Below are 15,864 nucleotides of genomic sequence, written 5' to 3'. Positions count from 1 at the left end.
ATTAATTTCATTTAAAACAAGAAAGGAAGTTACTTCGGCAAGCCGAAGTTTGTACCCTTTATATATATACCCAATACCCTTGCAGGTATAAAAAATAATCAATAATTTTATTAATTTAATTCGAAATTCTTAAAAATATAAAAATTTATATTCTCATTATTATAAGATAATTTTTCAAAAAGCCCCGATCGTTCCTATGACAGCTATATGATATAGTCGTCCGATTTTAATAAAATTTAATTCGAAATTCAAACCTATTTAAAATTTTTTTTTTTAATTTATAAAGTTATATGTTAAAAAACACCAAAGATATAATTTTTATTTCATATTTTCCGATCGTTCCTATGGCAGCTATATGATATAGTCAAAAATTCGAAACCAAATAAAAAATGTTATTTCCAAGCGTAGGAGGTTATATGTTAAGAAACACCGAAGATATCATTTTTCAATAATATTTTATCACTACTTTCCCGATTGTTCCTATGAGAGCTATATGATATAGTCGTCCGATTTCGATAAAATTTAATTATAAATTCAGAACTAATTAAAAAATGTTATTTCCAAGAAGGTTATATGTTAAAAAACTCCGAAGATATAATTTTTTTTTTAATTTTTTCCCCGATAGTATCCATGGGATCTATAAGATATAGTTGTCCGATCCAGCTGTTTCCGACTTATATACTACCTGCAGTAGAAAGGAGACTTTTGGGAAAGTTTCAGCTCGATAGCTTTAAAACTGAGAGACTAGTTTGCGTAGAAACGGACGGACAGACATACGGACATGGCTAGATCAACTCGTCTTGTGACGCTGATCAAGAATATATATACTTTATGGGGTCGGAAACGTCTCCTTCACTGCGTTGCAAACTTCTGACTGAAATCATTATACCCTCTGCAAGGGTATAAAAATCATCAATAATTATTTAATTTAGAACGGGAGACAGATTTTAAACTTTAATAGGGCACCTGAAAATTTAATTTTTTTTAAATAATAAGCCGGTGCTGAAGCTCCCACAACCAATTTTCCGGTCAAATGGTGATCCAAATAATAGTCTAAATAATAGTAAGCCAAATGACAGATCGAAGTTCCATTAATTGTCGGTAATTTAGTCGTTAGTTCTAATAGTTTAATAATAAGTGACAAAGCTGTAATTATTAATTTACTCAAGTTATCGAAGATGAAACAGAACAGATTCTATGTGACACAAACTCCCAGATAGTTATAACTAATTTAGAGGGCGCACAGTCTACATTGCGTTATTGTCGTCGAATGATTCACTCGCGTGAAGGCGTTATGTATTCTTATTAAACATTTTCGTTAATTTCATGCCTTCGATTGCACTTGAACAGCGGCGAGGTTCAAGTTTGGTTAATTGAACGTTCGCGGCATGAGTGTATCTGTGTGCATTTCTATGGATTGGAGAGGCGTGCGAATCGCAGCCAATTGATAGATCATTTGTATGCAGGTGCGATGGTGTCATTCTCCAGCACGATAAGCAGAGAATTTAAATACATCCAGTGGCGAAGAACAAACTTTATTTGATACAAAAACATCAGAGCTTCTCATATGTACAGGCAAACGCAGCGAGAATCGAAGTGTGTATGCCACTAAAACTGACTAAACAATAGCTGAAATTGCACTTAACAAGGTTCTTTAGCAGGCTAAAAACAATTAAAATGCGTATAAGAGGCTATCATCTACACAAATGCAGATACAACTACGTGTACGATATATATGCTTACGGTATACAAAAGTGCAGTGCTGACATGGAAATGCGATTCGGAAGAATCTGCTAGGCTGTATGATCTCTGGTGCCGATTCTCCCCGGTTATTCCTCACCTAGACTAAGTCGACTCGTGATTCTCTTACAAACTAATTAACAGCATATTGGGCAAAAGGCATGGCTCAAACGCACATTCGTAGCAGCTCCTAGAAGCGGATCTCGTTGCGCTGCACCTGGTCGTACACCTGCGGCGTGAGCAGTTCGTATCGCCCCTTGGAAGTCTGGTAGTAGAGCGAATCCTTGATCGCGTTGGGGTCGTAGCCCTCCTTCTGCAGGTCCACCTTGCGCAGCTTGAAGGTGCCGGTGAGGTCCACCTTGGTGAGCAATCGAATGATCTGTGGACGCGCGTAGGCGGGCAACACCTTGGCCAAGTTAGCAGCGAAGACATCGAGGTCCAGCTCCCGTTCAGGATCGTAGATGGCGGCCATGCCGGCCCTTCCCTCGGTGTGCGGAATTGTTACGCCGTAAACCACGGTATCCTTGTAGCCAGCCACATTGCTCACCTGGGCCTCCACCTCACTGGTGGACACGTTCTCGCCCTTCCAGCGGAAGGTGTCACCAGTGCGATCCTTGAAGTACAGATAACCCTTCTCGTCAGCGACCAACAAATCCCCGGAGAGGAAAGCCATGTCTCCGTGCTTGAATACGTCCTTTACAATCTTCTTGGCAGAGGCCTTTTCGTCAACGTAACCGAGGAACTCGCGAGATGGATTTCCCTTGACTATCTTGCCAATGAATACGCCTGGCTCGTTGGGAGCGCAGAGCTGGCACAGGCCATTCTTGTCCCTAATCGGCTCACCAGAGTCCGGATCGGCGCGAATGATCGAGATCGGGTAGATCTTTGGCAGGATGCGCGACACGAAGCCGATGGCACCCACCGTGTTGTCGTGGTTCATGATGTTGGCATTGCCCTCTGTGGCGCCGTAGAACTCGCCCACCTTGGCGATGTTGAAGCGCTCTACGAACTGCGGCCAAATCTGCGGACGCAGTCCGTTTCCAAAGACTAGACGCACTCGGTGCTTCTGGTCATATTCCGATGGTTTCGTAGCTAAAATGTAGCGGGCCATCTCTCCGATATACTGACCAATCTGGAGATCACAAAGACCGAATTAGAGAGTGATTTAGCAGGGCAATAAATCCCACTTACTGTTGCATTGTACTTGGCGCAGTCGGCAAAATAGTTGGATGCCGAGAACTTCTTGCGAATGGAGACGGTAGAGCCGAAGAGCACCGACTGACCCATGCACATGATGCCTCCAGCGGTGTGGTACAAAGGCAGGGGCGTGTAGAAGACGTCGTCCTCCTGGAAACCCATGGTGTAGTGGATTCCAGCAGCGATAAACAGATACCTGAGAATAATTAAGTTATTGATAAATAATGAAAAAATAATATTTAAAGATGAAACCCACCGGGAGTGAGATATGACGGCCGCCTTGGGCAAGCCCGTGGTGCCAGAGGTGTAGATGTAGACGAGCTTGTCGTGGTGGTTAACCTGCGTCTTGTTGGGCTTTTCACTGCTGGCGGTGGTGAGTAGAGCGTTCAGGTTCTTGGCCTGCGGAATGTTCTTCTCAGTCTGGGTGTTGTTGTTCTCGTTGTTGAACTGGAAGAGGGTGAGGCCTTCGGGCAGATCCTTGGCCACCTCGGACACCGCTTCCAGGAAGTCTTCGCCGTAGATGAGGGCCGAGCAGTGGGCTACTGTGATGCTGTGCAGCAGGGAAGGACCACGCAGGTTCGTGTTGATCAAGGGAGTGATCACGCCGATCTTGGAGAGACCCAACCAGGTAGCCACGTACTCGGCGCGATTTTCCAGCAGGAGGGCCACCACATCGCCCTTCTTGTAGCCCTGCGCCTGCAGCACATTTGCCACCTTGTTGGAGTGCTCGTTCACCTGGCGGAAGGTCCAGCGCTGCGTCTCGCTGACCACAGCCACCTTATCCGGATGGGCTCGAACATTCCTCTCGAAGACCTCCGCTACAGTGTAGTTGAGCCGCTCATGGCGCTTCGTGTACCTCAAGAGCTTGATGTAGGCCCAGAGAGCTCTGCGGAAAGAAAGAATTTAAGATGTGTTGACCATAAAAAACTATATATACATATCAAATGTAATTGTTAAGGAAATATTGATAGCTAATACTGTTGGTCCCTGGTGCTGTGCAATATGGATCTTGAAATCCTCATATAGATAATAAATCCAACGGATACCGATATGTTATTCTGTGCCGAAGGGAAAGTGTTTGATTAGGATTAAGTCGAGGGTAGTACCAGTACCGGCCGTATCTTGTCCCATCGATCGCGTGTTTTATGGTTTGTGGTTGGGGCCAGTAAAAATAGCCCACAGAAATCGAAGCTCGACAAGCGCAACAGCCGTGATGCGATAAAACCAGAGATAAACCCGCCTGAAGTGGCTGCAATCGAATCCCAACGTGGTAACCTAGTCCGACCAAGCGAGCCACAAATTTATGACGTTGCTAAATACGAGCTGAGTAATGCAAAGTTCACGAGAAGGTCGGTGGTGTAAAAAATGTGTATGTATTTTCAGCAAGGCCTCTCAGATTTTGTGAAAGAAAGCTTTAACTAAGAAAATGCATAATAAATGAAATGATTAATGGGACCACAATTTAGGTACAGCTGTGCTCTTAGAATCGAACTACTTTAATATCTTATCTGTAGAGGGGATTATTTGATTGACTTGAATCGCTTTTACTTGAACCGTAACTACTGTTTGACCTGCATTATATTGAAGAAGCTATCAGCGAAATGAACAGACATGTGTACATGCAGATAGCGTTTATCAACAGAGTTTATGGTTATCAAATGGGAATTAAGAAACTGGAGTTCTTTGTTGATCCATTTATACTAATATTTTATCAATCATACGTATGCATATAAGTAAAGTTACGTCTTAAGAAGGGCGTTCAATTAACAAGAAAAATGTAACTTGGAGTTTCAAGGGTGCCTCATGACAAGCACAACGACCGCGATTGACCTACTAGGAGCCGTAGCTGCCAGGGTGCAGCGGTCGGGCGTTGACTTCAAAGGTAATTTGTCTAGCGCTGACAATCTTTTTGTAATTATTTGACGATAATTGTAATTTGACACCGTTTAGAAGGGGGTTCCGGTCTGAAAGCCTTCTTATAGCACTCAAGATACAGAGAGATTTGATGCGATAGGTGTGTGCGAGGTATAGCAAATACAAGTCGTTCGTTTGCCCGTGGCAAACATAGGCCGCAATAGTTCGATGGGCCGCCCATTAGAAAGGGGAAAAAACTTGCACTCGACTTGGGACTCGACCACATCGACGATCTCAATTTGAATTCGCTTTGCACCCGTGCGTACTTTGCACCGCCCGCCGGGCAGTGGAGTGTCGATAAGATTGCCGGCTAAGCAGTTGGCTGGCTTAGCGCATAACGCTCGTTAGCCGTGTATTTATAGGGGTTTAATCAGGCCTTATGACCCCCCTCGAGTGGTTTGTTTGGTTTTTTTTGGAAGTGCTGCACATGTTTGCCTGGAGATAATTCTGCTGCCGGACGAGGCAAAACTTCGATACGTGGCCAAGGTTGACTGGCCAGACTTGAAGTTGACTTTAAGAATCTGCTGTGAGCGCGGATATATACATATAGACGAAATAAGTAGAGTCGAAACCAGTGCTGGCCTTGGCACGGAACTTGATCTGCTGTGCGAGACTCGTTAAAGCACAAAATGCTGAGATAATTAGATTTTGCCTTCTTCTGCTGAGAAAAACTTGCGGTTTTCATAGTTTTAAGGCAGGTTTAAAAGTCGAGAGTTATTTGCGATAATTGATTGTGATGCGTGAAGCATTATTTTAAAGCCCTTTAAGGTTTAAGAGTTTTATTACATAATATAACGAGAGTGAAGAATCGTAAACAATATTAGTGCTGTTTTTATCTATGTATATTTTTGGAACATATACAAAAAGGCGCAGTAATGCCAAATTGGCGTCGCTTCCGGTGTTTTAATTAGGAATCTATTGATTATTTCGATACTGCTATTTTAGGTTTTTATAAATCACTAAGAAGTAGAAAGAAGGGCAAAAAAGTAAGAATGAACCTTCAAACTGAAGATATTTTATCTTCTTTACAGAGAACTGCAAAAACAGCCCTGGCAACCCTAGACAACTGGAAATTCGGAGACCGAGGCGACACTTCCGCCATTTTAATTGCTCAAGCTTGGCTTTTGGCGTACGTTTTCAAGAACAGATCGGTTAGTGTGCCAGTAGTCTTCCGCCTGACGCACTCGATCGCACCGATTAGTATGCGCCGAGGGTTTCGCTGGGCGACGATCGTGCGGAGACAATGGTAAATAAAAATAAAAGCGAGTTTGTTTTGGTTTCTTTGGGCTGGGCGACCTTGAACCTGAAGAAGTCAATAAACCTGGCAATCGAGTGGCAGAAACTTATATTTTCGTTGCAATTCGTCATAATTGTGAGCATTTTCCCGTGGTATTTTCTCTTTACAGTTCTCCACCAACCACTGGAAACGGCTGCTGCAGATAGCGACCCAAATAGAGGGGAAAACGAGTTTCTCTGGTTGGCTTGGTGGTTTTGGAAGCAAGGGGCGGAGTGCGGAGCACAGTGTACTTGCACTCGCACTCGTACTCGGCTGATGTTCCGTCCTCTGATATTCTAAATGGACTCACAAAAGAAAAGCCCAGAAATATTGTGTTGCAAGGCGCACCGCAAGGGGCGGTATTGTAAGCCCATCAGCGACAGCTTGGGGTACAGTGCGCCCCCGGTAAGGAAGCCCCACTTACGTCAGGTCGCGGTTGGCGGTGGCGCCCGCTATGTAGAACCAGCGCCATCCGGGTTTCGTCAGCAGCAGGGCGACCAGTGCGACGAGCACAGCAAAAATCCAGCCCATTGTGTGGAGCGTGTAGATGACGCAGGCGAATGCCAAGCCGAAGGCGACCGTTGCGCAGAAAAACCGAAATATGACTAAAAACCGCTGGCGTCGTCTTCGCTGTCGATCGTGCGACTCGTAAGTTATCGACTTCCGATCGGCGGGGCGCTGCGCGTTGCCAGATCGCCGAAAAGGGAAGACCGTTATTACAAGGGATCAAATCATAAGAATATCTCCTTACATTGGTGCTGTAGAGCGCGCAGTTGTCGATGTTTATTATCACGTTGCTGTTCACATGGTTGTCCAATAGGCTGTTGTGCTGCAGGATAAGAATAAAATGTTAATCTTTTATCGTAACAACCAAAAAATTCAACTTTAAGATCCCTATTTCTTTGGCAAATTTTAAAGTTTTCTTTTGTCTTTGAACACTGTACTGCTCCATATGCTGACCATATTACTTACTGTAAACTCGGGCCGTGCATGACCAATGCTGGAGCTATTGTAACGCAAGCGCTGATAACGCTCGTTGCGCTGTCACAAGAAGCCATTGAACATGTAGAACGGCAGAAAGTGTCGGCGAGCCTTGCGAAATAGCATTTTCCGGTGATTTTGTTCGAATACCTGTGCACTTTCCAAACAATTGCAGTTGCTTGTTTTGGTTTTGTAACTCGTCCTGCGCTGTTTGATTTTTAATGAAAGCTTTTTATGCTGAGTTCGGAACTGGTTCGAAAGATATAACCGGTAAATGTTCCACTATCGGGTGGCAGCGCTAGTCCATCAGCTGACTTAATCACGAGGTGGCAACGCTCGAAGTCACTGCAAATGTTTTGTTTTATTTAGCGGGTTTTTTGGTACTGTCTAAAGACCGCCCGCCATGAAAATCCTTTGCGAGGTCCAGGTGGTGAACCGCACCACCCAGGCAAACCGGACGCCGCGACCCGTGAAATCCACCCTGGCCATTGGCTACAAGCAGAGCGCCAGGGACGCGAATGGGAACACCAAGAAGGAGCTGGAAATGGTGCTCTTCAGCGGGCAAAACAAGACGGGCAACCGCTACAAGGTCAAGGACAACATCCACGCCGTGCACACTAAGTTTGTGCTCGACGGCAAGGCCACCATTGGTTTCCTACAGCCAGCGGAGAACCTGCTGATCAAGTGCGATCCCATTCAGCTGAAGGGATTCCTACAGACGCTCAAGCTGGGCATGGATGGCAAGGACGCCATCAATCTGAGACTGAACATCGCCTCCGCCACGGCCATTCCACAGAAAGCGCAGCCCCAGCTGCGCATGGTGGTGAACAAGCGGAGCGAGTACCCCATCAAGGGATTCCCGCGCACCCTCAAGTCGCTGACCATCAACAACAGCCAGCTGGTGAAGCTCAGCTTCGAGGTGTGCTCCCTGCGCAACCTCACCAAGCTGGATGTCGGCGGCAACAAGCTGACCAAGGTGGATTGACCAACGTTCCACGATCACATAATAATCCTTCTTCCTGCCTTTTAGATTCCCTCGGAGCTGGGTCGCTTGGCCCTGACCTCCCTAAACCTGAGCAGCAACAGCCTGGGCGAACTCAACGACTGGTGCTGGCTGCGGGGCACTAAGCTTAGTCAGACGCTCGGCGAGCTGGATCTCTCGAGCAACGGCCTAACATACTTTCCACCTCCGCTGGTTAAGTTTGAGCGTCTAGTCTCGTTGAACCTCAACCACAATATGATTGGTCGTCTGCCCTTTGGCATCCGACGGCTGCAGGCCCTGCGAAAGCTGTACGTGTGCAGCAACAAACTAGAGTCCCTGCCGGCTGCCATTGAGGATCTTCACGTCGACCTGTTGGATGTTTGGGGTAATTGCTTTAAGTCGTTCAATGCGGAGGCCGACCAGCAGTTGTCGCGACAAAAGGCGACGGGTAATTCACCACATCCCCTGTGGCTTCAGGCCGCTCGAGCCGTGGACAACTACAAACTTCCTTTGCCGGCGGGCTCCGTACCCGCTGTACTTATCGAACTCATTTGTGAGGCACCCAAGTGCCTTTGCGGCAAGCTCTGCTACGCCCAGAGTAAGGAGGACATTTTCCAACGAGTCACCATGCCAAAATTCACCAACATCAAAAACCTCACATACAGCCGCGAGCACCAAATATACGCGGATGTCGTCCTTTGCAGCCCAAGTTGCAGTGTTTCGGCGCACCGGTGCATCGGTATTTTCAGCACGAAGTTTCCTTGATTGAGTTAGATGCCCATACTTAGCGCATATTTAAGTCATATTAAGCATTTGATTTTTTTCTATTTTGTTTGCGTTTTCCTTCATTATTAGGTTAATGAAATGCAAAGAAGCTCTCATTTAAGCTTACGAATTATTTATGTTGTATATGAAATGCGAAGAAGCTCATATTTATTTAACATGATGATGTTCTACCATTTACTATTATGTTTTCATTCCCCCTAATTATCTTGTTAAACTAAGACTGCCAGTAAAAGCGAGTTAAAAATAGTTAAGAAATATTTAAATTATTTTTTGTGTATATTTGGCAAAACGTAAACAAAATACATGGAAAAGTAATATAGTTGCTCAGTTACTATTTTTATAGTCAATTACAATTACTTTCAATATTTCGGTAAGAAATAAGCAACGAAATTAATAGAAACGAATTAAATCGTAAAGTAACTTAGTTCTAATGTTGATTCTAACTTTATTTTTGTGTGCAAAACAAGATCGTATAAATGCAATGCAATATTGACACTTTTTTTCAGATAATTCAGTGATAAAACTTATAATGAAAGATCAAATAAGCTTATCAACATGAATAGAGTGTCTTAAAGGTCCGCCAAGGTTTGTTGCATCAGTGCTCTGTTAACCTTTAAGTTCAGTGGTTGTACTCATGGCAAAGTGGACGACGTTTTTACTGCTCGCATTTATTGCGTTGGATAATTGTGGATGCCTGACAGGAGGCCAGGATGCGAGGCGCTTCGTCTGTCTCCTATCAAACCCTGCGAATCAATGCAGTGCGTACTGTGTTTCAGCACTGCAGCCAGTGATTGATCACATCAGAAGGGAGCAGCAGGACCTAAATACCTGCGAATTAAAATTAAACAAAACGCAGGCGACACTAGATCGAGTAGAAAACCAGTTGACGGCGGCGCAGATTAAAATGGAAAGCAAATGGACCAATTTGACCCAGGCTATTCCCCAGGACCTCGGGGAGAGGCTGCTTAGAATAGAAGGCAACCAGACAGCTCTAGCAGGCGAACTCCAAGCGATGAAAAACAGTACGGAGAGTCAACTGACCGCCATGCAGGATACACTATCCAACGTTGACCGCAGAACCTTGCTGCAAAACTATCAACGGATAGGAACTAGATTATTTTACATAGAACATAACTTATATGTTAATTGGTTCACAGCAAATGAGATCTGTGCTGAGATCGGTGGCCACTTGGCGGCATTCAAAAACGATCAAGAGTTCAACGGCATTGCCCAGCAACTCAAGCGAGATAACTACTGGCTGGGCATATCGGACCCCCAACAAAAGGGCGAATTCACAACTGTGGCCACCGGCAAGCGACCTCCCTTCTTTAGTTGGCGCTCTGATGAACCAAATTATCGCAAGTTCGGTCGCAGCGACGAGCACTGTGTTTACGTGCACGGGGTGATGAACTATATGGTAGTTTTATCCTGTTTCACAGATCTTTTTCATTTCATTTGCCAAGCAGACAATGATGTATAGTGTATCAAAATGGAAAAACGTCAACAATTGGCATATGAAGTAGTACCAGTTTTGTAGTGTATAATTTGGCGGCGTCCAAAAATTGCTTTCACAAAAAAATTACAAAAAACTTTGTTAAAAGAAATAAATACATTTTGTTCTCGTGTCATATTTTTTATGTTTAAAAAAATACACACATTTTTATTCATACATAAAGGTATTCTAAAAATGTTTCTTACCCTTAAGTCTTTATATTTCCGAGTTTCCAAACGGAGTAAGCCACTTAAAATACTTGACAAGAACATCGTTTTTCCCCTGCCAATTTTGTCAACTTCCGGTTTCCGGTCAACAAGAGTAACACTATACACGACAATAAAAATTTGTTGTTTGGAAAACTTGCTTTCGAATTTAACCCAATGGACATTCCAAATAAATCTTTGCCACCTATGAATCATTTGTTCAGCAAACAAGTTAAAATTGTGTAACAACCTTTTCAGTAGGAACAAATTTTAATAAAACTCTACAAATTTTACATATTTGGGGAGCAGTTTTAAGATAAGAATTTTGATTGCATCGATTTCTTCCTCTTTGGGACATAGACAGTAGGTTGGATACTCCTTGGACGCAGTGAATCTCCTTCCCTTTCGACGGTACAAAGACATTCACACGCACGCTTGGTTGCTTACTTTGTTTTCGTATTACAGAAGCTCGTTGTTTTTATTATTAAAAGCTTCGTGCGTATGTGACTTGCATAAACGATTTTTTATCAGCCGGCTCACCTACCCACTCCACTGTGCGCCTTCTTACTGCTCCACCACACACGCTCATCCCTTTGATACCCTCTCTTGTGGTGCTATCCTTAAGATACTTTCTGAAAGGTAAATAATATTAAAATGTTTATACTGCACTATTATGAATAAAAAAATAAAATAATTTATAGAAAATAAAATAATATAAGAGATAATATCTTTATCACTATTAAAATATAATAAAAGGTGAAAATTAGCCTTTCAATTTAATATAAAATCAAATTAAATACATTTTTACCTGGTTATATAAGGGGATCATTGCTGATAATATTTATCCTGTGTTAAGTTAAGTGTATGTTAAGTGGAAATTAATTTTTGGAAGGGTATACCAGCGCTACCAGGCTGACTTTCCCAGCCCTTTTCCTTATCGCTTGTCGTCCTCTGCTTTTCTTTTGCTTTATCAAATCAAAACTTCGGAGCGATGCCACTTTTTTAAATAAGCATAAACAGCGGCCCAGCCTCGCAGGACTCTCCCACTCGATTTCTAGGCTTTAATGTGCAGCTGGGGAATAAGGCGACGAAGGCCGAGAGCCTTTCAGAGGGAAAAGCGAAAAGGATGAGCCATGACTTGTGGCAAACTCGAGCCTAACTATAAAAATGTTTATCAGCACTTGGCTGGTGCAGGGGCGGGGGGCAGTGGGCGCTCGGAAGTTTCCCTAAGCTGCCCCAAATCCAATTTTGAGCAGCATTTAAGTGTCCTGGCTCCGCTTCCGCTTCCTGTTCGCCATCCCTTCTGCAGACTTTTCTTTTTGTTTGCTATGCAGATGCGTGAGTGGGTGGGTGGCTGTCACTGCGTGTGTGGGTGTGTTTGCCAAGCGATGTCCTTTTTGCTTTTCGGCCCTGACTTTGTCGCCTTGTGTGGGCAAATATTTGGCATGACTTTACATTTGCACTAAGCCTAAAAGCAGGCAATAGAATCGCCTAATGGGAGGCAATCTCTGCCCCGTGCGCATATGGAATGTTGGTTTTGGGGGTGCTACTGGTTTATTTCATTAGAAAAACATATTCTAAAACAAGAAAATATAAATATTTATTCTGCCAGGCAAAACAGTAAAAAGGGTTAGAAAACTTGAGTTAAGATCTAGTTATTTATTATTAAAATATTGATTCGTATGTAATATTCTCATTTCAAAATTGCGATTTTTATAAGTTTAATTTTCTTTTTACTTTTTCATAATTTCAAACTCCTACTGTTTCCTAAAATTAAAGACTCTTAGGAGTGAGCTGGGCTGAACTTTTTGGTCTTGCCGTCTCAGGCCCCTAAAAATGTTGCTAGCTCACAAATTTGTATATTTTATACACCCATAAATGGAAAAAATCCTTATAAACCATCCAGACCATATAAAAACGTTTCGAAATTCGGTCTGTCTGGACCCCTACTCCCGATGAAACCAACCAACCCCGAATCATTTGCACTCTCCCAGCCCAAAGCAAAAAAAACCAAAACATCCAAACCAACATCAAAATGTGCCAAGTCAGCGAAGGGAATGGAAATTTAGCAGGTCCCCCAAAAATGCCCCCCATAAAGCCCGCGTTCGGAGACAGTAAAAACTCCATTAACTGTCATCAAAAATGCATTTCGCATGCATCAAACCGAAATGGTAATGGCCAGGGGATCATCAAATAGAATAGAATGAAATGGCGCAAATCAAAACACATTGGCATAAATCAAAGGCAGCGAAAAACTGCCAGACCGAGGCCACTTTTATGGCTAATCCTCGAAGGAGGCCAAAGTCAGGCCCGGACAGATGACTCCCCTGGCAACATTTTTATGCGCAAATTAACTTTGCAATTGCCCGGAGTGGGGGGTTGGGAGTTCGGGGTCAACTCAGTGAATGCGGGGGTGGATGTCTGGGTGTCACTCCCCCTGCATTACATAAAATTTATCCCCAATTTGCGTGCAGCGGGTAAACATTTTATTTGACTCGTCTGGCACTGCTCCACTTTGGCTTATCAAATTTTATTAGCAGGCCGGCAAATTGTGCAACAACAACGGGGCAGAACATCAGCCACCACATTACGGCCCAAATAGGCCGTGGAGCCGCAAGCCACCCCCAAGAAACCGTAGTGCAGCCCCAGTTTTTCGACCTCCTCACAAGGTATGATTTGTCGTCAGCTATCAATTTCTTTAACACAATACCAACATCCCTCGGAAGGGAAGGAAAAGCCGGCGGAAAAGTGCAAACACACGCGAAACTGTCGGCGACCCCTCGGATTTCCCTCACTTCTGGGGGGCTTGTCGCCCAGACGCGTGCAGGGATCTAATAAAAACGTTTTGATAGGCTTATGACCGCCTTCCACAGAGCCAGGTCTCATTCCTCCACACCCTGTGTATTTGTCTTAATAATATTTCAAATTTACCAGCTAACTGTTACAGCAACTTTAGATAAGACACACAGAAAATCAATAAACTCGCTTAAAGACTGGTCCAAGAGGGGTGGAAAACGGTTTACCTTGAGCAGGGACTGAAGGAATTTGCTTGGGCGGGAATCTTGGGTTTAAGGTGGGGTCAAAAGGTGCTTTTTTAATATTACAGATCTAAGAAATAATAGCTATATAACTATGATTTTTGGAAATGGAAAACATGAAATTAATTATAATTTTTATTTTAATTGTAAGGTTTTCCAAACACTTCCAAACAAATAATTGGCCCAGAATGAAGTCCTATCTCTAAAGAAAAGCCACCCAATTTAGGGATATCATTGCCCTACACTTTCCATATCTACGATTTCCAAAAAAAGCCGCCAGGAATGCATGGCACAATGAAGGGGAATCCTTGAATATAGAATTGAAAGTCACTGAGGCGCACTTATGTTGGCAAATGCTCCAGTCTCCACCCCTCGAATTAGACCTTCCTTATCGAAAACACGCTCCCAGGGAATTCGCCTCCCCCCGGCCGCGGGCCAAGTCGAATCAATCGCGGAAAATTGACCAACCAGCGCAGCTAGCTGGGAAAACCAAATGCTAGTCAAACAACAAAGAAATGCGAACACTCGACGGGCATTGGGAAAAAATCAATTTTCAATTTAAAATTTAGATGCTCATCCCCTCGATGCCATTCAGCTCGCCATAAAAGATAAAGATAAAGTGCGTTCGAGCGCAAAATGTAAATAGAACTCCGTTTAACGAAACTCAGGCAGGCGAATGAATGCTACAGGTTGTATTTGTGTTTGTCTTTGTGCTTCGATGGGCTGTGGGTGGTGGGCGGTGGGCGGTGGTGGGCGTGGGGAGCTGGCCAAGAAGCGATTTCAAAGCAAAATATTGCCGCATAAATCTGGCGCAAAAAGTTTGGCTTTGCGGTCAGCAGAGGCGAGCTGTCTTACAGGGAACTCCGGAAGTCAAGCGGGTATATAGTTTGGCAACCAGTCAAAAATTAGTTTTAAGAATGTATATTTGTCAATAAATTACAATGCTTGATTCTAATATGAATTAATGAATATTTTTATGTAAATATCAAATTTTGTATTGCCAATTAAAATTATTTTAAATTATGTAAAGTTATCTAAATAACTTGATGATTATTAGTTCCCATTAAATCTTTTTGAATTTATTCGAATATTTATGGCATACTTTCTTAGCTTTTCGCTAAAATACAAAGTGTTCGAAAACCCATAAAATATAATTTATTTTTTTCTAAGTTCAAAATTATGAGACATTTGAACACTTCAACGCCCAGGTTCATGCTGATCGAAAAACAAAAAATATTAATAGGTATCATCCAAGCGAGTCCAGTTCCCTCGACATCGTATTGAATTTCTGTTGGCAGATATTTTCCTTTGATTTTTATCGTGTGGTGAGTTTTTTTACGAGCTCCAAGGCGGTGCGGCAGTGGTCCTTATTGTGGTGCCCGCTCCAGAGTTGATTATTTGCCCAGTTTTCCCGGTGCCCGCCCCGCAGCAGCCCACTTCGACAGAGCGTGCATTTCATTAGCCGAATGTATCTCACAGATATTTCTGTGCGCTCCGGCATTTGGCAAACGATTTTATGCCGCACCGCTTCGGCAAACAACATCAAATCTGTGACTAGGAAATTGCTTTTGCCTACTTCCGACTCCCTCGACCCTTCGCCACTCCATCCTCCCCCAAGGGGAGAGGGGCTCCCACCCGAATTATTTGTTTAATGCAACTATTTAGGAAACGTTTTCAATTCGAAATGCTCCCTTGTGCAAACAGGGCTGGGAGATGATTAAAATGTGACTACATCAAATATTTGCAGCCCACTTTGATGGGTTAGTTAAATGTTTAATAATAATATTAAAAGCATAATTCATTTCGGAGCTCCGAGTTAATAGGAGTTCGTTAAAGTTAATGCACTCGCCGGAATGTCTTTGGGCCAACGTAAATGTTAAATATCAGGAGCAGTTAGGGCGGGCAAATGGCAGGGCGAAGTCACTTCATTGCAGGTTCCTGCTAAAATTAATTCATTAGCATTTTATTACATTGGCATAGTGACGACAGCAGCCAGGATGTTCCTGGTTCCTGGATCCCGCTTTCCCGCCTTCACGGGTAAGATGACGGAGCTCTTTCTATGGAGGCATTGGCTGCCAACCCACTCCCCATCGCCCACCTTTACTTTGCACCACCCTCGTGATCTTCTTTGGTGCTTTGATGTGTAATTAAATCAATAATCACTTTGCAGTCGCTGTCGGCTTCGGGAAGTTTATTAGTTGATTGAACCAGCAGGTGGCCCAGCTGGAAAGACGAAGCTGTTTGGGCTGGGA

At 43.6% G+C, this 15,864-nt stretch overlaps 3 protein-coding genes across 3 annotated transcripts; 2 read left to right on the top strand and 1 right to left on the bottom strand.

The window, feature by feature from the left end:
* Positions 1-1,514: 1,514 nt before the first annotated feature.
* Positions 1,515-6,754, bottom strand: LOC108033910 (long-chain fatty acid transport protein 4). The gene is made up of 4 exons (XM_017108580.3): positions 6,552-6,754; positions 3,194-3,823; positions 2,932-3,133; positions 1,515-2,872 (listed from the first exon to the last, which is right to left on the bottom strand). The coding sequence occupies exons 1-4, from the start codon at positions 6,656-6,658 to the stop codon at positions 1,931-1,933; spliced, it is 1,881 nt and encodes a 626-aa protein (XP_016964069.1). The 5' UTR covers positions 6,659-6,754; the 3' UTR covers positions 1,515-1,930.
* Positions 6,755-7,434: 680 nt separating this feature from the next.
* On the top strand, positions 7,435-9,298 carry LOC108033911 (leucine-rich repeat protein 1). The gene is made up of 2 exons (XM_017108581.3): positions 7,435-8,084; positions 8,139-9,298. Exons 1-2 carry the CDS (start codon positions 7,512-7,514, stop codon positions 8,853-8,855), a joined length of 1,290 nt encoding a protein of 429 aa, XP_016964070.1. The 5' UTR covers positions 7,435-7,511; the 3' UTR covers positions 8,856-9,298.
* Positions 9,299-9,389: 91 nt separating this feature from the next.
* On the top strand, positions 9,390-10,580 carry LOC122818820 (accessory gland protein Acp29AB-like). Its single transcript, XM_044094083.2, has one exon. The coding sequence runs from the start codon at positions 9,511-9,513 to the stop codon at positions 10,354-10,356; it is 846 nt and encodes a 281-aa protein (XP_043950018.1). The 5' UTR covers positions 9,390-9,510; the 3' UTR covers positions 10,357-10,580.
* Positions 10,581-15,864: the final 5,284 nt, after the last annotated feature.

This window comes from Drosophila biarmipes, chromosome 2L, assembly GCF_025231255.1.
Source record: "Drosophila biarmipes strain raj3 chromosome 2L, RU_DBia_V1.1, whole genome shotgun sequence".
Taxonomy (NCBI): Eukaryota; Metazoa; Arthropoda; class Insecta; order Diptera; family Drosophilidae; genus Drosophila; species Drosophila biarmipes.
This window is presented reverse-complemented; position numbering and strand designations above follow the sequence as displayed.